This window comes from Nuphar pumila, chromosome 2 (assembly GCF_984573655.1).
Source record: "Nuphar pumila chromosome 2, dmNupPumi1.hap1.1, whole genome shotgun sequence".
NCBI classification, from domain to species: Eukaryota; Viridiplantae; Streptophyta; class Magnoliopsida; order Nymphaeales; family Nymphaeaceae; genus Nuphar; species Nuphar pumila.
In genome coordinates, this window is record NC_143250.1 from 137,468,280 (window position 1) to 137,493,420 (window position 25,141).

Genomic DNA, 25,141 nt, shown 5'->3' on the forward strand with positions numbered 1-25,141 from the left:
TGGTATTCTTCGATGGCCTTGGCTTTTTCATCGCCATTCAAGTCTTTTTCTTCATTTCCTTCCTTCTTTGTGAGCTTTAGTTGAGGTTTTAAAACCGTGTCACATACATATCCCCAAAGTTTCTTACCTTTGAGGTTGTTTTCCATAGCAGCCACCTAAATTCTATAATTGGTCATATTCAATTTGAATGAGAGATCAATCTTTGCATCCTTATCGGCCATTATGGATGAAAGAAAGGAGAGAAGACGAGAACAAGTGTGCAAAACACAAGCAAGTACAAAAAAACAAAACAAGACATAGTCCCAAGAGTGATCAAAACACCTAGGAGCTCTGATATCATGTAATGAAACACTAGTGCAAAGAACAATGCCACAAAGTGACTACAAGAAATGCACAAGCATATAAACAAGAAGTCACTAATAGGCAAAATATAATAAGCCACAAAGGGCTAAGCATCAAGCACACACAATATGAGAGAGAGCTTAAAATATAAAGAATAATATATTGAAATGCTTTAGAAAGCATTAGTGAGGAGTGGGGGCAAAGCCCCTTATTTATACACATTATGGGACCAAGGGGGCTCCCATAGAGCCGTTGGGAGCTCCCCAAAGGTTATAAATCATTTGTAACCATTGGGGAGGGTCCCAACGACTCTATGAGGTTGATGCTCTTGCCCTATACAAATGGAAAAAGACAAAAGAAAGAAAAATAAAGAAAAAGACAAATAAGTCCCCAGTGGACATGTCTATTTACATAGTAAAGAAAAAGACTGAATTGCCCCTGGTGGGCATTACAAAGGACATAAACAAATATATATTAGATATATATGATAACCATAGATTTTAACAGTTTTAACCTTCCTTTCTCCTCTTTCCCTTTCCAACCAATGGCCCCAGTAAGAGGCTAACCTAGAATTTTGGCCACAGCATCAGCATATGGCATGAGGAAATGGAAATGATAGCAACAGCAAAGCACCCACTTAAAGGAAATCATCAAAGTGCAATTACGAGTGACTTGTATGTTAGTGCTCTTCATAGTCTTATATTTTCTTGGAATTCAATATGGTTGTGCTGAAAGCCAGAAACATATGTCATTTATCATGATTTCAGCTAAAGCCAAAGTGAAGTTTTTGAGAGATTGTTGAGGTAATATTTAGTTTTGATCAGTATCACAGTGAGAAATAATGTGATTTATTCATGTGCATCCACATATCGGTTTTGACCAGGCCCAGCCTGCTTTTTATTTCCAATTGAATGCCCATCATATCACATCACTGGTGTCCAAGATCATATCCCATGTACAACTGGAAGGAGGCTATTAGAATGAAATTGTAGTTTTTATGTATTTTAGAATTGTTTTGTTTTAAGTTTTTCAGTGTTTGTTCGCCCACTATTAATAGGGAGTAATATTGAGGGAACTTTTGTACCTTTTGGTGTTCTCTGGGGTAAACTTGTAACTTCGTTAACATATTTTAATATAAAAGGAGGCCCAAGAGGGCACAACCTACATTGCAAATCATAACATTGTTTTCGTTGGATTCAGCCACTACACTCTATTATTTCTTATTTTCTTCACATGTGAGTGTACTGTGGATTACATCAAACAATACCGAAGGTTAAAGACACCTTTCTAGTTTATGCTATATGCTATCCACATGAACTAGACACTTTGAAAAACACATGTATCGGTACCATCCCTTTTTCAAAAAACTTTTCATTCCTAGTCGAACACTGTTTTCTCCACCACAGGATAATTGTATCTCCTGAGACTAGCAGCCCTCATAAGTGAGAAGGGATGGACAGTTCATTTGGAAATGATGGCTCCTGTTCGCTGAAAGCTCATTTGGTAGGAGAAGAATGTGTGCCTATTTTGTAAAACCAGAAAAAAAAATTGATTCGGGCCGGATCCGGACCCGACCCGAGGCCTCTGCCTCTCGCTGTCTTTAAGAGACAGCGAGGCAGGAGAAGGGGTTACGAAACCCCTTCCCCTCTCTGCTCTCTCGTTTCTCTCACTCTCTACCGACCGACTCCCTCTCCTCTGCGTTGCCGAGCTAAGCCACCTCCCTGCCTTCTTCAATCGCAAGGGAGGGGCAAAAGCCCCTCCTTGCTGCCCTAAATCGCAGGGGAGGGGCAGCGCCCCCTCCCTGAGACGTGTTTTGCAAGGGAGGGGCCCAACCCCCCCCCCCCCCCTCCCTGATGCCTCTGTTGCAGTGGAGGGGACAAGCCCCTCCCTGCATGCCGTATTAGCGGGGGAGCGGTCGAGCCCCCTCCCTGCGTCTCCTTCCGGCAAGGGAGGGGCCGAGCCCTCCCTATGCTCCCGGCGATCAGGGGAGGGATTGAACCCCCTCTCTGCACCACCTTTAGCAGGGGAGGGGCCCAACCCCTTCCTGCTTCTTTTCCGGCAGGGGAGGGGGTCGAGCTCCCCTCCCTGCTCCCTGCGCTCTGTTACGACAAGGGAGGAGGTCGAGCCCCTCCTTGCACCCTTTTTCCGACAGAGAGGGGTTGAGCCCCCTCCCTGTGCCTTTTCTCTCTTTAGGTAGGGGCATCGCCCCTGCCTCCGCTGTTTTTCGGCAGGCAGGGGCAAGCCCCCTCGCCTCGCTCTTCCCTGGCATCAGGCATGGGCTTCGCCCCCTGCTTGTTCGCATTTCATCAGGCAGGGGCCAAGCCCTTGCCTTCTTGCATGTTCGACAAGCAGGGGCAAAGCCCCCTGCCTCTCTTCTACTTTGTCAGGCAGGGGCGCAACCCTGTCTGCCCTCGCTCTCTGAAGGCAGGGGTGCAACCCCTTACCTCCTCGTTGGTAGCTGACAACAGGTCAGGGCTCGCAGCCCCTGCTACTTGCGCTGATAGCAGGTGCGAAAGGACACGATGCCCCTGCCTCTGCTTCCTTCACGTCAGGTCAGCGGCAGTGCCCCTGATTTTCTATTTTTTGTGTTAGCTTGCTAAGACTGTCGCTTTTGCAGCTCGTACGACGGATCTCGCTCGCGCTCCGCGACCCAAGCCGTCAATCGTTTACACCCACAGGCGACAGCAAGCTTGTAACTCCCTAAGGTAGGGGAAGATTGCACGAAGGACTTGGACAATTGAATTGAGTTCAATTAACTAAAAAGGACAATTAAATAAATATATATGCATATATATATATATATATAAAACTTAAGGACGCAGTTTTGTGATCCGTGTCCTTTACTGCTGTCATGTCTTTCCTTTGCCGTCGCGCTTTGCGCTCAGTCTCTTACTTTTGCAAATGTTTTGTTACTGCCTTGCCATTGCAGATGACGCTCAAGTCTTCGCTCATTGCATGTTCAATCAGGCATCCTCGTGGAAGATGCAAGGGGTATTTACCGCTCTCCCTCTTGCGATAAGAGTTGAGTCGGAGACTTAACGATACATCATCATCTCAGGAGAGGGATCCTTAGCAAGGATCCTGGCTTTTCGAGTGAGCAGTCCTGCAAAGCAGTGTTCGAGAAACGTTGCATATTTGCGAAACACTTTTGTTGAGGTTTCTATTGAGAAACTACACCCCTTTCATCCTAGAGTACTTGTGGTCATGCACTACACGCTAGTACTGCGATAATCGGATGAGACGATCGTGCGACCTCGAATAGTGTTAAATGCACAATGTTGTAATCACATAAAATGGTGATTATTCACCTTCACAGGCAAGATGCTCTAGTGGTTTAAAGACCACAACATTAGAATGAGTTGTTAGTTAAGCAACCGCTACCGCACCCATTCGCTTTTTGTTATCTGTCAAGGGAGAGGACAGAGCGGTACAAAAACTCCAATGGACAGGTTGTTAACAACCACCCCACGAGCAAAGATCCAGCCTCCTCAGTCATTGGAGTTAGGGGAAGGACTACCAGACATTATCCTAGGTAGTAGATCACATTGACTTCTGCAGAAGTTGCATGCATCTGTGGCACTACTTACCTGCCTTTAGGGAATTTTCTCTCGGCTGAAAGTCGTCCCCCTTAGTAGCGGACTCAACTAGCTATTCCGGTTATTGAAAATACATAAAATAATAGACGCCCGAACTAGTCTCAATTGTTTCTACGTTTTGGCTGCGTGTACCCGCAGGCAGTAATATCGAAACATAAAGGTTGTTCACACTCGTTGATGGTCATAAGACTTTCGTGTGCTTTGGGTACGTATTTTTTGTCAAGTAAAAGCTTATTGATGAAATTACGTATGACTTTGTGCGTCCCCGAGATTCTTATGATTATGATGCCTATGTTAGCATATAGGTGGATGATATGTCACACCGACAAATGATTAGTTTAGACTATTTAGGTGAATAATACATCACGCCTACGTAGTTTTATTACAGAGAATTGCATTATGAATGCCTAAGTGAATATAGCATACCTGTATAACATGATTGATAAGTATCTTGAATTCAATTAAAATGCCTTAAGATATGTCCGTGGGTTACACGCTAGAAAGGTCGAATGCGATGTGCCTTGAGATGAGAATTATGAATGCATATGATGATGCAATGATTTGAATATTTGCACATATAACTTGAATCCTTTGTAAATTTATTGAACTATGTAGGAATTGCATATGTTGATGTTTAGTTGATTCATATTATGTAATTTGCGTGTTCTCATGTGTTGTTTATGCATGCTTTGAGGTCCTATTTGAGGAATGCAATGTTCCTTGTGGCAATGATACGATGCGTAGTATTATATGCTTTTGTATGATGTGATTAAAATGCCACGTGATAAGAAATGTTGAAAGCATGCGATAAATGTTCATGGTTCATAGAACCTTATTGGAGGAATGTGTGATCTTGTGATTTGTTTTACCATGTGAAGTGATACGATGCATAGTTGATATACATGCTTGTGCCAATATTGGTGGCTACTGACCTCAAGAGCGGTCAATTATTCAACGCAGTCGATTGTATTGATGCATGTATCACTGAGTATGGTATCTGTTGAGGACCTGATCTTCAAAGAATTATCTGTGAGGGTATGTATAATCAAGATCTGGTAACCGGCTAGAGTAATAGATTCTCTGTGAGGATGTATATTGTCTACGAGCGGGTAGCCGCAAAGACGGTGAACTCCTGTGAGAAAGTGTATGGTCCAAGACCAGGTATACCATCTAGGACGGTTATTCCTTATGAGGTTGTACATTTCTCAAACCGGGTGATCTGACGTTGATCTTGTTAATTATAATAGTGACTATCGACCTTGAGAGCGGTCATTTGTGTTGATGCACGTATCGCAATAATTTTCATTGAACATGGCATTTGTTGAGGACCGGGTTCCCAAAGGATTCTTCGTGGGGGTATGTATGTCCAAGATCAGGCGATCCGACTAGAGCGGTAGAATCTCTGTGAGAATGTACATTGTTCAAGAGCGGGTAGCCGCAAAGACGGTGAACTCATGTCCAAGAGCGGGTAGCCGCAAAGATGGTGAACTCCTGTGAGGAAGTGTATTGTCCAAGACCGGGTATACCATCTACGGCGGTAATTCCTTCTGAGGTTGTGCATTTCCCGGACCAAGCGATCCGACGTGGAACTTGTGATTTTTTATTACCATAAAAAGTCATAAAACTCCACCTGTGTATAACTGTTTAGTTATACACTGCCGGTCCCAAGCCCGGATAAAGGAGGAGGGTTGCGGTAGGCCTGTGACAGCCAACATAAAAACTTAGTCATACCCTATGAATATGAACCAATATGAGAATTTCGTTGGGGCGTTCCCTACTGAGCAACGCGCTGTACTCTATAGGCCCGGAGGCAGTGATAAATGGGCAAGGGTTGCTAGGTCGTCGCCCGGAAGCGACGCGTCACACCGGCGCCCGGGTGTGGTGTCAAATAGGCAAGGGTTCCCTCACTTTATTGGACGGGTGGGGGTAAAGAAGTTAGTCCAAGACCATAAAATTAGGTTAGCCACTTGGAACATAGGATCTTTAACTGGTAAGTTGGTAGAGTTAGTAGATGTTATGTGTAGGAGAAAGATTGATATTTTATGTCTACAAGAGACCAAATGGGTAGGGGAGAAAGCAAAAGTGATAGAACCTTGGGGATATAAGATTTGGTATATAGGAATAAATAGGAATAGGAATGGAGTAGGGATTGTTATGAGTCGTGAGTTTATAGATAATGTAGTTGAGGTCCGTAGGAAGGGTGATAGGATTTTACTTATTAAATTAGTATTAGGTACGAATATTATTAATATTATTAGTGTTTATACACCTCAAGTAGGTTTAGATGATTCCATTAAGCGTCAATTTTGGGAAGATTTAGATGGAGTAGTACAAGGGATATCTTATGGAGAAAAGCTTTTCATCGGCGGTGACCTTAATGGACATGTAGGCATTAGTAGGGATGGATTTGAGAGTATCCATGGAGGCTATGGTATAGGAGAAAGAAATGAAAGTGGAGAAAGGATTTTAGATTTTTGTTTGTCCTATGATATGATCTTAGCAAACACTTGGTTTAGGAAGAGGGAGTCTCACCTAGTAACTTTTAAAAGTGGGGTTAATACGAGTTAGATAGATTTTTTCCTACTTAGAAAGAGAGATAGGGGTTGTTGCATCGATTGTAAGGTTATACCGGGAGAAAGTGTAGCTACACAACATAGAGTCTTAATTCTAGATCTTAGAATTAGACAATGCCGCAAAAGGGATAGACATAGGATAGATCCTAGAATTAAGTGGTGGGCACTGAAAGGAGCTAAACAAGGAATGTTTGTAGAACAGGTAGTTAAGAAAGCTGATTGGTGTCTCGAGGAGGATTCAGAATCAATGTGGAATAAGATAACGGGTGGCATGAGAAAAGTGGCTAAGGAGGTATTGGGTGAGTCTAAAGGCGGTGCACCACTAGGTAAGGATACATCATGGTGGAACGAGGATGTCAAATTAGCTATTAAGGTTAAAAGAGAGTGTTATAGAAATCTAAGTAAGAGTCGTGATAATGAGAATTTGGAGAAGTATATGATAGCAAAGAAGGAAGCTAAAAAAGTAGTTTGAATCGCGAGGGCTAAGGTATATAAGGAGGTTTATGACAAGTTGGATACCAAAGAAGGCGAGAAGGATATTTATAGGCTTGCAAAGATGAGAGATAGGAAATCGAGGGATTTGGGTATGGTTAGATGTATCAAAGATGAAACGCAAAGGGTTTTAGTCAAAAATGAGGAGATTAAGGAGAGATGGAAAGATTATTTTGATAAGCTATTTAATGATAGTCATGCTCAAGATCTTGGAGACTTTTTCATTCCTTTTCATGAGATAAATCGTGACTTCATGCGCAAGATTCAAAAGAAAGAAATTGCAGAGGCTTTGAAGAAAATGAAATCAAGAAGGGCAATTGGCCCAGATGGTATACCTATCGAGGCTTGGAAATGCTTGGGAGAGAAAGGTTTAGAATGGTTGACAAATCTTTTTAACAAGATTTGGCGGACAAATAAGATGCCTAATGAGTGGAGGAAGAGTACTTTGGTGCCTTTATATAAGAATAAGGGTGATATACAAGATTGCACAAACTATCGTGGTATAAAACTCATGAGTCATACTATGAAACTTTGGGAGAGGGTGATTGAGTCTAGGTTGAGGAAGATTGTCATGATATCGGAGAATCAATTTGGTTTTATGTCTGGAAGATCAACTATGGAAGCTATACATCGTCTTAGACAACTTATTGAGAGAAATAGAGAGAGGAACAAAGATTTGCATATGGTTTTTATTGATTTAGAGAAGGCTTACGATAGAGTACCTAGGGACGTTCTCTGGTGGACAATGATGAAGAAAGGTGTTTCTCTCAAGTAAATTAGTATAATTAAAGATATGTACGAAGGAGTAGTAACCAATGTCCGCACTTGTGGAGGGGTGACAACCAATTTTCCTATAATGGTTGGGTTACATCAAGGATCTGCTTTAAGCCCTTTCCTATTTGCTATAGTGATGGATGAGCTTACGAGATCAATTCAAGAAAATGTGTCGTGGTGTATGTTGTTTGTTGATGATATTGTTTTGATTGATGAGTCTAGAGCTGGGGTTAATGCTAAGTTAGAATTATGGAGACAGACATTGGAAGCAAGAGGTTTTAAGTTGAGTAAGAGTAAGACAGAATACATGGAATGTCGATTTAGTAAGCAACAAAGTAGTGATGGGAGTGTAGTGAAGCTTGGTGAGCACGAAATACCGGTGGATGATTCTTTCAAATATTTGGGATCTATCATTCAAAAGTATGGAGAAATTGATGGAGATGTAATCATAGGATAAAGGTTGGGTGGATAAAATGGAAGAGTGCAACTGGAGTGTTGTGCGATCGTAGAATGTCATTGCGGTTGAAGGGAAAGTTTTATAGGACGACTATTAGGCCCGCTTTACTATATAGTACGGAATGTTGGGCTGCCAAGAGACATCATATTCAAAAAATGAGTGTAGCTGAGATGCGTATGCTGAGATGGATGTGTGGAAATACAATAAAAGATAAGATTCGGAACGAGGAGATACGTAAGAAGGTAGGTGTTGCACCCATTGAAAATAAGATGAGAGAGAATCGTTTACGGTGGTTTGGACATATTCGACGAAGGCCTAATGATGCTCCAGTTAGAAGGATGGAGAAATGGGAAAATATATTAGTTAAAAGAGGTCGGGGTAGCCCTAGGAAGACATGGATGGAGGTGATAAGAAAGGATTTGAATGCTTTGAACCTCACTGAGGACATGGCATTGGATAGAAATGAATGGAGGAGAAGGATTCATGTGGAAGACCCATAATAATTTTCTTTGTTGGTTCATATCGCCGACCCCAATTGTTTTGGGATGAAGGCGTAGTTGTTGTTGTTGTTGTATAAAAAGTCATGGTGAGCTGTGATGATCTTCTGAGATTGATTGAAATAGCCAGTTATGAATCTATAGATTTGGCGTTCTGTTATAGCATGATTTCATGCAGGACTCAGATGTGAGAATCAGATCTTTATTGATTTTAAATCATGTTAGAAATTATGACGCCTTAAGCGAGTCATAACAGGTGACAGTTGGTCGCGTAAAGCCTTAAGAGATGGGAATAAATTAAGGTTGTTCAGGACAAAGAGTTTGTTAAGAATAGTGAGAGCGATAAACGATGACTTGATAATGATTAAATGCAGAGACCTTGTTCTAGGAACGAAAACAAGCTTGTTGCGTGGTAGTTCACAGCTTACGATCAAATGAATCGTCATGCTGCGTTTGACAGTTGCACTGCTTACTTGCTTTGAACTGCTTACCTGCTTTGAACTGCTTACTTACCTGCTTTGAACTGCTTACTTGTTTTGATACGATTTACCTGTTTAACTGCTGATCTGCTATAAACTGCTTAGCATGCTGAATTTAATGTTCTTAATTCAGTTTCATGTAGTCTCTCTTGTGTACCTACTAGTTTTTCGCGAAACTAACCCATTCTATGGGTACAGGTGATGATTAGGTAAACCACAGGCGATGGCGTGATGGCAAGATGACTTCAAGATTTCATTTTTCCTGCTCATAGCTCGAGTCCTGGACGTTTTGGGGTTTTGTCACGGGTTTTCCTTTGGATATCCAAATTTTGTACTTTTTTGTTCTTTTAGCTAACGTGCCCAAAGTTGTCAGCTTGCCTTTCTAAATTCAACAAAAGAATTATCTTCCGCTGATTACATAAACAAAGTCTGAAAAGAAAGAGATTTTCTTCTAGTCTCTTGCCTGTTTTCTAAAGGTTCACAAGTTTGAAATTTTGGGGCATTTCATATTTAGAGGGAAGTACACTAGTCTTAACGTCATTCATTAAGGCCTAGTTTGTTTCATTCCCATGAAAAGGAAATGCTGGACACTGATTTATAAAAAGCACTACCAACTCAGCCCAAGTGAAAGTTTTTCACGTGAAAGCTTTCATGGGGGGGGGGGGGATGAAAGGATTTACGTATAAAAAGCGGTTGGTGGTGGGAAAAACTAGGAACCACTTGTGCCACCATGGCACTTTCCCACCATGATGACGTGATGTTTGTTTCATTCATGGTGGGAAAGGATTACATCAGGTTGCAAAACTCAGCATTCCCCCATGTAAGTTACATGAAACAAATGAGGCCTAAGAGATAATCGAGCATGTGTAATGTTGAAATGGCCTGACCATGATCTCCCACAGATTGGGCCTTCAAGAATTGGATCAGGATCCTTGAATTGTAATTGCCAATTGATGTCTTTCTAGTGACTTGTCATCACTAATCCCAGTACCTTGATAGCATTTCTTCTACCTCTCACCAAAAAAAAAGCAGCACATCCACAACTTTTTATGTACTAAGAACAAGAATGACAAGATGCTTCACACAATATAGCGAGCTTTCAAAGAAGGTATTATGTGCTTTAATCTAAATCAACAAAGATAAATAACAAGCATTAGTAAATTAAACACAACCACAAATAAGAAGACCGATGACCCAACCACAACATGACCAACTTAATAAGGCTGAAATATGCGAATATGACTTACAGGAAATAAAAATTGAAATTATGTAAACAGAACTTACAGAAATGCCTTTTTCATAAAGAAATGCTTTCACTATAGGTGAAGTGGCTGCCATCTCACGAACAACAACTTCTGTAGCAGCCTCTGAAGATAGCTTTTGCCTGCTGGGCTTGACACCCAACTTTCCCCTGCAAACTAAAGCACCACAGTAGCACTCTTGATCCTTTCCAAATTCAATAAACCTACAAACATGATGGTTAAACAGATAATTCATTTTAAAGTAGATAAATACATTCAGTCATAGAAAATAAAGAAACAAATTAAAGCATAAAAAGAATCATCATTCAAACATGTCCACAAGTCAAATAGACATAGAATTCTAGATTAACCACAAAGAACATTCAATCAAACATGCACCGTGATAGGAAAAAGGATAAGGTGGGCGTACTGATAATCATAGGTCAAAGGCTCGCCCTTTTTAATGTCACGTATAGCAAAAATACCAATTCTTGTTTCACCATCAACTCTCCTGAAATAAGAAGGATCATAATCAATAAGAACAGAATTTGAGTTCACAAAAAAACACTTTCAATCACAAGGGCAGGTGGAAAACCATTTCTGCATTTCAGTATTTGGCTGACAGCTATGGTTCATAAAACGAGACTTATTTGCTTTGTATGTCGCATCAATAACCATATCCCTGTTAACCTCGCACAGGTAAAAATTAGTTTCGCCACGGTGTTTCATTTCCCAAAGCCTTTCCTCGCATGTTTTATCGTCAATAACTGCATAAACAAGATGAATGTTTCATGACTGATATATCAAGAAGAAAAAGATTATAATAAAGTTCTAGATGATGACCTTCACCCACATACTCTATCACAAACTCCCCTTGACGTATATCCTCTTCTGCTATCAATCCTAGTCCACATTTCTCAGTCTGAACAAAAAAAACAGTCATACCAATGAGTTCAAAGACAGATGTCAGTTATAATATACAATAAAAATCTTCAGTACATGTACCAAGAGAAAAAACATAAGATGTACTAACGAAAACTTCAAATCTCACAATAACCAAGCATTCATGGAGAAAGCAGCAAGTTTAAAGCTTGCCAGTGCTCAAGAATAAATGAATATCATCAAGGTCATCCAGTACTTAAACGAGAACATCATGAATATTTCAAAGAAAGGGATTCAGCACTAAGAGTTGTAATAAAACCTTAGGGACTTGGAACAACTCGCTTTTAGCTTGAGTTAGAAGTAAACAGTCAGACAACTGTTCTAATTATTTATCTTCAAATTACAAACAGCACTATGAATAAACAGTAATAACCATATGGAAGAAGAACAACTAAACCCCCATGCTATGTTATATTGGCACAATGACCGTCAAGAAAACCCCAGCAGATACACAGTAGAAATAATAAGATTTACAATGTCAATTTTGAAAAGATCTGGTAATTTATATAGTTATGGATAAGTTTGCAGATGAAGGGGCATAGTTAATTCTATGTATGATTTCATCAGTGTACCATGCATCATGGTCATTCATGTCCTCTTTCCATCGTCTATCATGTATTATGGCCATAGTTGCCAGAACAGGAATAAAAAACGGAAAGCAGTACAAGAATTGAAATCAGGAAACAGTCAATCCAAATTTTTGGAGTATTCAGGAAACGGGAAGTAAATAGGAAGAGGTAGGGGAATCATTCAGGAAGCAGTATAAGAAATTATGAAAAATAATGACAAAATGATGGATGTAAGGAAACAACTTTTAAAGAATGAAGTCTTTTGAAGAAAAAAGTAGGACAAAATGACGTCTACAATTGACAATTATATCATCTTATTAGGAAAACTACCTAAGATCATTTAATAGGATAACTAAATAACACACAAATCAATAAAAATGCAAAACCTTTAAAAACTACAAGTTCATAAGTTTATTTCAGAGATTAGATACAAAACATTGATATAGTAAAAAAATTCTACAGCAATTGATGTTTAATTCATTACACATTATAATTCTAAGAAACTTCAACTAAGCCTAACAATATAATCAATTGTTATATGATACCTTTAAACAACAAGAAATGTATAAGAGTGGACAATGTTATATATATATAGAGAGAGAGAGAGAGTATGTGGTAGCTGCCTACTAATTTTATAGCCTACCGGGCTTTTGAAGGGTTTTTTCTTTTCTTTTCTTTTCTTTTCTTTTTTAATCTGACCATACAGATGTGATCTACACGCTTGATTTTATAGGAATCAACTCTTGGATCATCCGATTCCGACACGCAGGTAGGTTCTGATAAGATTTGAAATTTGATGGTCTACAATTTTCATAAATATTCAATGCTTCAAAAATAATGTTTTTATCGAAACAACATGATCCAAGACTAGCAAATCGACCATGCCGAACACATCTGCAGGGTCAGATTTGCGAAAAACAACCCGAAGACACCAATTCATTGGTGGTATGCTGGCGGCAGGCTAAAAAAGTGGTAGGCAGCTACCACTTTTCATATAGAAAAAACATATCAAACTAGATATGGTAATTCAAAAAGAATAAAAGGAATTTTTTTTTTGCAAACAAAACAATAAGACTAAAGGCAAACGTCATGTGTATTTATATTCTATATACTATGTAAATCCGTGCAATTATTTGAGATGAAGAAGAGAAAAAGAGAGGCTTGTGGCTGCAATAGACAAAATCACAATACAAATGGTGAGGAACTAGTATTCCTATATATGAGGAATTGAATTCCTCAACTTGGGAATTATAATTCCAATGAAATTAAAAACTCGGTCATGGGAATCGGGATTCCATCAGTGGGAATCGGGATTCCCATTGGGAATTGTGATTCTCATACATAGGACCATTTCCAGTTCCCGCTTTCTGAGAATCGTGATTCCCACCTTATAGTAGTGCTTCCAATAACTATGATTATGGCCATTTCCATTAATAACTGACCCTATTACATTATGTTTGGTTTGACTAGACTTTCACTCCCATACTGATCTATGTCCAAGACTTACAGCAGTCCACAACTCGGTTTATTTCTGAATATGGACAAGGATTTCTGTTCATAAAGAAAAATACGTAATTTTTTAACCCAGGAAATATTTCCCAGTAACTCGCCACTTTTATAACATATTTTTGCATTTTAACTAAAGCCCCTAGTATTTCCAAGTTCCAACTATGCAAGGGGTGAGCCACTAATGGTTTTAGTTCTATAAGAGCACTAATATGGGTTGTAAACAATTACATCTGATTATGATACATACCATATGGGTGGCACCCATAGTTGGCAACATAAAGAAAATACAAAAGGCAGAATTGTTTTACAAGTATGCTACTCTCAAGTCGAGATGACATAAAATAAATACAGAACATTACAACATTATGACACAATATTACTATATATTTTAACATCCCCCCTCAAGTTGCACTTGTGTGAACATGTACTACTTGGTCCTCAACTCCTCATATATTCATGACGAGTGTTTGACAGCCCCTTGGTGAATACATCACAATTTGTTCATCAATTCTTACAAATTTAGTACCAGCCTCTTCTGATTAACCTTCTCTTGCATGTAGTCTACCTGAAAGTGCTTAGATCTGTCATGATGAACTGGATTTGATGAGTGCAATTGCACTGTTAGTTTCACAACAGACAACAGGTTCATTGGTCTTAATCTTCAAAACATTAAGAAAACTTTTCATTCAGAGTAAAGAGTTTTATATTCTGCCTTTGCGCTCAATCTAGTGATGCTTCCTTACTTTTTGCTATCTTTTTCAAGAAACACAATAATTTGTAATAGATCTTCCTGTATCTTCGTCTCCTGTGCAGTCCAAGGCAGAAAATCCAATCACAGTTTGAACTTGAAATTCATGGACTTCATTTTTCAGCCTCCATTAACCCACGGCTCCTGGTCCTTTTTACATACCTCACAATTCTCATGTGAACATTCATGGGTGACTGCATAAGCTGACAGATCTAATTTACCACATAAGAATAAGTACTGCAAAGCCCTGGCCATTCTATACGTCTCATATTATGTCTGAAATTTGAGTTTGAAAACAAATCTCAATGAATGTTTCGGTGCAACCTTGAAAGTCACGAATCGTAAACTAAAATTAGTTCACATGGAACAACAACACAGGTTTTATCAGGATTGATCCTAGAAAGTTTGTCGGCTCAAGATACAGTTACAGTTTTAAACAAGCCCCAAGGCCATGGTGTGAAAGCCTCTATAATGCAGTTAAAGACCTTGGCTTCACAAAAGCACCTGCATATAATACTCCTTTTGTTTATTATGGAAATAAAGGTATAGTCATCATACTTTTTATGTGGATGATGTAATAATCACCAAAAAAATCAGAATTCTTCATGAGAAGTTCAGCGTTAGGGACATGGGTCACCTTAGCTATTTCCTGATGATTGAAGTCAATAGACGGAAGGACTATATCCATTTTACACAGCAAAACTATGACTGATATATTAAAGAAGCCTATCATGCAAAAACTCAAACCCACTGACACACCTGCAGCCATGAACAAGAAGCAATTCAAAGAAGGCAAATTGAAGCAAAAGAACCACAATGCCATAGAACAATGTACAGGACAAACGACTGAACCCCTTTTATTTCCTTGAGAAAGTAACGATATATGAAGTTCAACAGCATACTTTCACCACTTTCATCTTCTTGCTGGCACGATGCTGAAAAGGCTTGTTGGCACAAAATTTTCCACAGCGGCAACTGGATGAGCAGCAAGATAATAGCATTCTGTGCACATAAGGACATACAGCAATGCAAACTGTTTTATTGGAAAGAACATTTCAGAAGACCAAGCTAGAAATTGACAAGACAACCATGAAAATATCTTTTAAACATTCATGTAGCTCATTACATAGGGATTGCAGAAACTGTCAAATGTACACACCAATAACAAGAGCAACAAACTAACATTGGATCCGCTTACCCGCAATGGCAATCTTTAAGACACACTGTCGATGATCCAGGAGAGGGACTGCAGGAACAGAATATTCCATCATCTTCATTACGCCTCTTTGTTTTCTTTGTTAGATAAATGTCTTCAAGAGGTCAAGACTAAGCAGTAATACTTTAATCAGTCTACTTAAAACACCATAACAAAAATGAGCAAGTTCCTAGGAAGGCCTCATGAAAGATATAATTGATTTTCATTTTAGGTCTTCCTGTGTTTCCATTTATCATGCAAATGGTGGATAAGGATTCCCAAAACTTTGGAACATCATATATACCATGTTTACATCGCTTGCACCTATGTCACCTGGGTATGGGTGTGGGTGTGACTACGGGTACGGGTACGGAGTGTATGACACGGCAATTCCAAAAAATGTGGGTAAAGGGACACGGCTATATATATTAAATATCACATAAATACAAAATAAACTGAATATAATTATAAATTATAAATTGAATACAAACTTGTATGTACGGAGGATAAAATGGCGTGTTCAGGTGCCGATGTGTGTCAACACGGGGACAACCGTGTTGACATGGGTACGGAGGGCAAAATGGAGTGTCGGTGTGACATAGGCTTGCACGCATATATATATATATATATATATATATATATATATATATATATATATATATATATATATATATATATATAGTCACTAGAATATGAGAACTAATGTGTGAACTGCAATTTTCATGATTTTTTTATTCTTTTCTCTTGAATCTAACCATACGCATGTGATCTACATGCTTGGTTTCATAGGAACACGGTCTTGAATCATCCGATTTTGATGCATAAATGAGATTTTTTTAAGGCTTTAAAATCAATGGCTCATATTCCTTATAAATATTCAAGCATTCAAAACTCATTTTTTCATCGAAAATACACAATCCAATGGTTGATTCCTAGCAAATTAATCATGCCAAGCACATCCACATGGTTGGATTTGCAAAAAAAATTGTTGGAAAGGCTTGTATTTTCAGTTCTCATATTCTAGTGATTCTATATATATATAGGGAGAGAGAGAGAGGTAGATTTATTGGCCACCCTCGAGTGTATGATGCCCTCTAGTAGAAACGCCATGTTCCATCACATTTTCTTGACTTTTTTGTGAATCAAACCCTACTGGTCTCATCTATATGGTTTGCTTAATTAAAACATGTTTTAGATTATTCAACCACATTGTGTAAGCAGACTTTTTAAGGGCTTCAAAATTCAATGGTCTACAATGTATCAAAATTTCATGATTGAGAAAATATGTTTTTACACTAAAACCACTCAACCAAAAGTGCATTGACTAGTAAATGGGCCATACTGAACATATCCATGGGATCAAATTAATCAAATAAAACTTGCACCTATGAGTTTTAGCAAGAGATATGGTGTGCTACAGTGTAACCAATATTTTCATATTATATACATGTGTGTGTGCACACACACACACACACAATTATATATATATATATATATATATATATATATATATATATATATATATATATATATATATATATATCTATCTAATTGTGTGTGCATGTACAGATATAAGATATAGATAGATATAATATATATATATATATTACAGATATAAGATATATAGAGAGAGAGAGATGCACGGAGAGAAGAAGAGAAAGACCCTTAGGATATGTTTGGTTGCATTCAAATGTGATTTGGAATATGCAAATGAGAGAACAAATCACATTTTCACAGCAAACTAAACATGTGATTTGGAATCTCAAGCAAATGAGAGAATGAATCTCATTTGCACAACTAACCAAACATGTGATTTGGAACCTCATGCAAATTAGAAATGAAAAGTGATTTGACTTCATATTTGAAGTGAATCTCATGTGATTTCAAATCACGGTGGAGTATGTGATTTGAAACCATATGCCTTCAAATCACATTTGATTCAATCACATGAGATGCAACCAGATATACCCTTAATTTTCGTTTGAGCGACTTTATTGTTTATTCCATAAGGACATATAAAGAGTACATGATCACAACTGGATCGAACTGAAACTTTCTCTTCTCTTTACGTAGAATACTTTAAAGGTACCTTGGTGATGCCTTGTAATTGATAGGAAGTCATAGAGGCATTAGCACTTTAATAAATGTTTTATTGTGACACAAATTTATATCTCCAGCAATGCACTAAGGGCGTCCTGGTTATTGTAAACACAACCTTTATAAAGTAAAAAATAAACCCATAACCTTGGAAAAGAGTTTCTTGAACATTCTATATTTACAGTAATTGAGCATATTGATGGTTCAGGAAGGGATTTCTTTTGTCAAACATTCAACATTTACGGTCAATTATAACATCAATGGTTCCTCGAAGAATTTAGAAACTTAGCAAGAAGATGTAGGTGCTTCTTCATCCATGATGACCCCCTGTCATTCTCTTCTCTTCCTACCAGCCCTGAAACACTAAACCTTTCGGTAGTAGTTTTTCTTGTGATCATTAGGCTAGCTCCTTCAAATTTCTTAGGGAAATGCCAAGAATTGCTACATCTTCAAGTCTTGCTACTGCTCACTTCCACCAATGTCTCAAAAAATGGTATAGAGATGCATATAACAATCAAAATCTACACACGTGTGACACATATTTTCGTTCTTAGTCCCATCTGAGGAATTCTTGTATTATGTCCTACTCTTTCTTTGTCTTATTACTGAAAGTACAAGAATTCAATATAAGGCAAATAACCTATGTCACATGGGTGCGGGTGCGGGTGCGGCGCAATTTTAAAATTTTTGGACACGGGGACTCGGCTATATATATATATATATATATATATATATATATATATATATATATATATATATATATATTATTTTATTTTATTTTATTTTTTAAAAAAAGATATTATTTTATTTTGTTTTGTTTTATTTTATTTTATTTAAAAAGTGCACAGTCACATCACTGTGCACAGCACCAGCACTGTGCACTGTGCATAGTGCACAGCACTGTAAACAGTGCACAGCACTGTAAACAGGCACAGCACTGTGCACTGTCTCTTTTTAAATAAAAAAATCAATTTTTTAGTTTTTTCAATAGACATTTTTGGACTCGGTCAAAGTTGACCGAGTCCAAAATGTGGACGGACTCGGCCTCGACTCGTTGACCGAGTCCGACTCGGCGTTGACCGAGTCCGACTCGGCGTTGACCGAGTCCGACTCGGCGTTGACCGAGTCCGACTCGGCGTTGACCGAGTCTGAAGCCGCACCCGTGTCGGGCGTGTCGACTCGGGTGCGGCACCTCCCTAGCCGAGTCCGTGTGACATAGCAAATAACACTTTTAAGCGCAAGCAATGGAGGGTAGGTGTATATCTATGTCACATGAACTCTTTATGGAGCACAACACGCCCGGTGCAGTGGTATGCAAGTCTCGCCACACCAGGAGTGGTCAACATATCTCAGGTGCAGTCAACTGCACCCAAGGTCATATATGTCCAAAAATGGACTCGGTCAATGTTGGCCGAGTCCATTTTTGTCCAAATTTTAGTATTAAAAAAATTAAGAAGTTAGGGCATGATTCCTTCTCCTACCCCCTGCAGGACCCCTTGAAGCTCTCCTCTTCCTCACATCTCTGAAGCCACAGCCGATGCTCCTCCTCCTCGACACAAACTCCCTTCGGTGAGGTAACTCTCTCTCTTGGTTTAGCTTGTGTAAGCTTGTAGGATTATAAATTTATACAACAACAACAACAACTACGCCTTCATCCCAAAACAACTGGGGTCAGCGATATGAACCAAAAAAGAAATTCATTTTGGGTCTTCCACATGAATCCTTTTCCTCCAATCATTTCTATCCAACGCCATGTCCTCGGTGAGGTTCAAAGCATTCATATCCTTTCCTATCATCTCCATCCAAGTCTTCCTAGGCCTACCCCAACCTCTTTTAACTAATATATTTTCCCATTTCTCCAACCTTCTAACTGGAGCATCATTAGACCTTCGCCGAATATGTCCAAACCACCGTAAACGATTCTCTCGCATCTTATTTTCAATGGGTGCAACACCTACCTTCTTACGTATCTCTTCGTTCCGAATCTTATCTTTTATTGTATTTCCACACATCCATCTAAGCATCCGCATCTCAGCTACACTCATTTTTTGAATATGATGTCTCTTGGCAGCCCAACATTCCGTACCATATAGTAAAGCGGGTTTAATAGTCGTCCTATAAAACTTTCCCTTCAACCGCAATGGCATTCTACGATCGCACAGCACTCCAGTAGCACTTTTCCATTTCATCCACCCAACCTTTATCCTATGATTTACATCTCCATCAATTTCTCCATACTTTTGAATGATGGATCCCAAATATTTGAAATAATCATTCACCGGTATATCTTGCTCACCAAGCTTCACTACACTCCCATCACTACTTCGTTGCTTACTAAACCGACATTCCATATATTCAGTCTTACTCTTACTCAACTTAAAACCTCTAGCTTCCAATGTCTGTCTCCATAATTCTAACTTAGCATTAACCCCAGCTCTAGACTCATCAATCAAAACAATATCATCAGCAAACAACATACACCACGGTACATTTTCTTGAATTGATCTCGTAAGCTCATCCATCACTATCGCAAATAGGAAAGGGCTTAAAGCAGATCCTTGATGTAACCCAACCGTTATCGGAAAATTGGTTGTCACCCCTCCACAAGTGCGGACATTGATTATAAATTTATAATATACAGAAATTTAGTGCAATACCTGTCACAAAAGGTAGTGTTGTTTTGTTGGTGAGGACTTATAGCATGTAAAAGAGAGGTTTGCTGTTCAAATCTCATTGTTGTCATTGTTAAAATACAGGGTTTTTTTTAACAAGCCAGCTTGTGACTAGGCTCGTGATTGAGCTCGGCTCATCTAGTTATGAACATGAGCCAAGCCTTAGCTGTGTTAAATGATAAACAAGCCAAGCCTAAACAAAATAGGCTTGACTCGTTTGGCTCATTTAGCAGCCCTATATACACTGTCCCCACACCATCGCACCCAAGTTTCTCTAAAGTGCCGCATCACTGCATCCGCACCCGCACCTATGTGACAGGTGTATATGCATTCTCATTGCAATTGACAGCACCCAAACAGGAACCTTACTCCTACTATTTTGTACCAGTATTGGGTTTGCTAATGCTGCATTCTCTCAACTAACAAGGTGATTCAAGAAAGTCTTTTCATAAGAACCCCTTCATAGTCAATCCTTGATTGCCCTTCAATTGTGAGGACACAGCATATAGGAGGAGGAAGTAAGAACGATGCAGAAAGTGGGCATCTGCATAGAGACAGACAGATAGATAGATAAAGAGAGAGAGAGAGAGGTGTGACTCATTAGAAGTAAAGGTGGGCTAAAGAAATGGTTATTTTCAAATCAAAAAGCTATACTCAACCATTACTCAAATGTATAGAGAAAAAGAATCATGATCTTTGTGTTTGGAAAATTTAACCATGTAAGAATTTAGAACTTAATCAAAATAAAGTTCTGCTTGACTTGGATAAATGAGGAACCTCACAAGCAATAGAAGGGGAACCCCATTCACCATGTTCAGTCTTCAGTGTTTCTCCAATCCCACCTGAATAAGGAAGAGTATGCCTACCCACATGAGAAACCACGTTTAACAAGCCTCCATGTTAGACAAATGAAACTTTAATCCCATTCATGGATATTGAAAGATGAAGAAGTCACCAATTATTTGAAACTACTACGTGCATCATTCAGTTCAAAAGGGAAAAGGAATGGCTGCAGACATAAAAGTTAGAAAGTTTAACCCTGTGGATGTTGAAAATATTTAAAAAAATAGATAATTATTGTAAACCAATAAATGGATCATTTAGTTCAAAAGAGAAGAGAAACAACTAAGACATGAGTTAGAGATTCATAAAGCATTTCCATTAACCATAAATTAGTTCAGGCAAAAATGATGCATTCCTTTGTTTGTGATACTAACTCCTATATCAATTCAGGGCTACCTAAAACAAACAATCATACATCTCAAGAAAATAAAATTTCAATAAGCATGAGGATACTACGCTTTATGAAAGTATATTCCATAGACTTCTGTTCCCTCAGCCATCTTGGAAGTTGAAAATCAACAGGAATCTCAGGCACGTGCAGCATAGTATTGAAAATGAACTCAACATTTCTCTCAGGTTTCTTCCTTGCCAAAAAACAAATTAGTTGTAAAGCTGGGGCTAAGTAATACATAATACAAGAAAGGCACCAGATACAACATAAAAAAGTCACAGGAAGAAATATTTATCCAAACGGTGATAAGATCCAAGAAACTTGCAAAATAGAGACAAAATACAAGTTTCCTCTTAAAAGATTCACAAAAGAAAATTAAATGTAGAATATTTGACACAGCAAAACTGAATTAACGTTTCTTCAAAAAAACTAAATGGAATAAAAAATGCCTGCTAGAAGTCAGAAGTCAACCATGACAGAGATTGAATGGCATAAAAAGTAAAGCAAAGAGTGTTAAATATATTTGTTGCAGTCTGCAAGGAACTAACTACCTTGAGATCCATCAGCAGTCTATAGCATTAGCAGAAATTTCTGGTCAAAGAATTTAAAATCAGTAGAGCAATTAAAAAGGTGAAGGCTCTTCAAATGTTACTGACAAACCCAGCAGAGATTAGTAAAATGAGAATTCCATATATGCATGTATAGTGTTTCAAGCTCCAAACACACAAACTAGAACTTAGAAGTTAACGGACAAAATCATTAAGAAAGACACCATATACATCTATAGAAGTTGAAAAGAAGAAGCAGGACTCGATGAAGAAAGTCACATCACTACCCTTACTCTCTATAGTGAGGGGCAATACACCTAGATTTAATTTTATCGAACAAAAAGGAACTTAAAATTTACAATAATAAGTAATAAATAAATTTAGTGAGAAGAAATACAAAACATAGCAGTAATACCACACTAGACATCATCTAACATTCCTCAAGTTGTATTAATATCAACAGCTTGATATTCTGAACCAAGAAAATTTGCTTTGATTTCTTCAATCTTCTAACCAATGAAATGATAACAATCACAAAAAACAGGATTTCCAGTTAAAACTACTGCACCTTTCATAATTAGCAGACACTTAGATCTTTTTTGAATGGTTAACAGAAGACTCATAATCCATATAACTTCGAAGTTAATGCCAGCTGCCACTATCTACTGAACTTCAATACTTGACCACGAAACAGTTGTCTGCTTTTAGCTCTCCAAGGATACTAAATTCTTCCCAAGGAAAACAAAATATTTTACGGGTCAGCTGTTCAATCCACAACAAAAGATCTTGATACAGTAGCAATATCATGTCTAACAAATCAATTTTACAGAATATCAATCAATGAGAGACTACCATTACAGGCCTCATGTATCCTTTGAAGACTACAATATGAGCATTCACCACAGTTCATAAACTGGCAAGCTTACTTTACTGTGTGCACTGGATCTGGATTCAGTTTGAAATATGGCAATCCACCTACAATTCTTCTATATGTTTCACCATTTGAAATCGATTATGATTCTTACCATAGCACCTCTCTTTTTAATATGCAAGTGGGGGAATCCTGTAGGTTTGAATCTGAGACCCCTCCGTTATGATAGTGTGATCTTACCATCCAGCTATCAGCTATCAGCTATCTTATTTGACCCAGTGTTATCAAAAACGCACCTCGCCTTGAGGCACGGCCCTCTGTGCCTCAAGGCGCAAGCCTGAGGCCCAAAAAAAAAATTTTTTTGCAACAAGACTTCAGAGAAGTAATCAAAAAGATTTTTGTAGGTTAATCTCATATATTTTCCACTTATTTCAGTTATGTAATCAGTTTTTTAGTATATTACTATATTTTAACTTTTGTTGGTTAATCTCGTGTATTTTTCAGTTATTTCAGTCATGTAATTAGTTTCTTAATATATTTTAACTTTTGTTGGTTAATCTCATATATTTTCCAGTTATGTAATCAGTTTTTTAGTTACTTTTACATGTTAATCTCATATTTTTTAGATTAATCTCATATAATTTAACTTTTGTAGGTTAATCTCATATATTTTTTAGTTATTTCAGTTATGTAATCAGTTTCTTAGTATATTTTAACTTTTGTTGGTTAATCTCATATATTTTCCAGTTATGTAATCAGTTTTTAGTTACTTTTACATGTTAATCTCATATTTTTTAGAATAATCTCATATATTTTAACTTTTGTAGGTTAATCTCATATATTTTCCAGTTATTTCAGTTATGTAATCAGTTTCTTAGTATATTTCAACTTTTGTTGGTTAATCTCATATTTTTTAGAATAATCTCATATATTTTAAACTCCGCCTGTGTATAACTGTTTAGTTATACAGTGTCGGTCCCAAGCCCGGATAAAGGAGGAGGGTTGCGGTAGGCCTATGACAGCCAGCATAAAAACTTAGTCATACCCTATGAAAATGAACCAATATGAGAATTTCGTTGGGGCGTTCCCTACTGAGCGACGCATTGTACTCTCTAGGCCCGGAGGCAGTGATAAATGGGCAAGGGTTGCTAGGTCGTCGCCCAGAAGCGACGCGTCACACCGGCGCCCGGGTGTGGTGTCAAATAGGCAAGGGTTCCCTCACTTTGTTGGACGGGTGGGGGTAAAGAAGTTAGTCCAAGACCATAAAATTAGGTTAGCCACTTGGAACATAGGGTCTTTAACTGGTAAGTTGGTAGAGTTAGTAGATGTTATGTGTAGGAGAAAGATTGATATTTTATGTCTACAAGAGACCAAATGGGTAGGTGAGAAAGCAAAAGTGATAGAACCTTGGGGATATAAGATTTGGTATACAGGAATAAATAGGAATAGGAATGGAGTAGGGATTGTTATGAGTCGTCAGTTTATAGATAATGTAGTTGAGGTCCGTAGGAAGGCTGATAGAATTTTACTTATTAAATTAGTATTAGGTACGGATATTATTAATATTATTAGTGTTTATGCACCTCAAGTAGGTTTAGATGATTCCATTAAGCATCAATTTTGGGAAGATTTAGATGGAGTAGTACAAGGGATATCTTATGGCAGTGGCGGAGCCACGGGTGGGCATGGGTGGGCGGTCGCCCACCCTAGATTTCGAAACCGAGTCGACTCGCGACTCGGAAAACCGAGTCGACTCACGACTCGCGAAACCGAGTCGACTCGGGACCCGGGCTCTCATTGAGTCTAGAGCTTGCCGAAAGGGGGCGAGGGGTAAAACCCTAGCCACTTTTTCTCTTTCCTATGTGCTCTGCCCTTCCGTTCCGGCGTTACGGCACCGGCAACCCCATTCGCCGGCTCTCCTCCCCTGTCCTCTGCAGCCACCGGCGACTGTCGCCGGCCTCCCTTCGGTGAACCCGCGGTGCCCCCCAAGCTCCGACGACGCGAGGCACGGGTGTAGCAGTCGGACCTTCCTCCTCGTTCGCCGACGACCATCGCTAGCCGGCGTAGCCGCCGACCGTCGCACTGTCGCAGGTAACCTCCCCTCTCTCTTGCTTTTCTAGTCGATCGGCAGACACGATAACCCTGCTTTTGAAAACACAATAACCCTAAACCCTGTTTGCCGAAAATTTTCAATTGAGTAGTAACACCAAGGTTGGATGTTATTTTTGGTTTGATTTTTCATTTTGGAAACCTTAGAACTACGATTACCCTTCTTTCCCTCTCAAAATCTCAACTCAATCCCAGG

The 25,141-nt window shown here is 38.7% G+C and overlaps 1 protein-coding gene across 4 annotated transcripts in view; it reads right to left on the minus strand.

Moving 5' to 3' along the window:
* Positions 1-22,723, minus strand: part of LOC149847270 (histone-lysine N-methyltransferase ASHH3-like) — a 63,237-nt gene extending 40,514 nt beyond the window's left edge. For 2 of the 4 annotated variants that reach the window (XM_089996883.1, XM_089996884.1), the window contains exons 1-8: positions 21,969-22,723; positions 21,480-21,606; positions 15,418-15,529; positions 15,122-15,221; positions 11,295-11,373; positions 11,047-11,218; positions 10,882-10,962; positions 10,495-10,675 (exon numbers count right to left, since the gene is read on the minus strand). In XM_089996883.1, coding sequence (XP_089853009.1) covers positions 10,495-10,675; positions 10,882-10,962; positions 11,047-11,218; positions 11,295-11,373; positions 15,122-15,221; positions 15,418-15,529; positions 21,480-21,606; positions 21,969-21,980 — 864 coding nt within the window. In that variant the 5' untranslated portion in view covers positions 21,981-22,723. Of the gene's footprint in view, positions 1-10,494; positions 10,676-10,881; positions 10,963-11,046; positions 11,219-11,294; positions 11,374-15,121; positions 15,222-15,417; positions 15,530-20,965; positions 21,428-21,479; positions 21,607-21,968 lie in introns of those variants that run through there. The other 2 variants (XM_089996885.1, XM_089996886.1) reach the window with 2 other exon arrangements.
* Between the last annotated feature and the right edge of the window lie 2,418 nt (positions 22,724-25,141).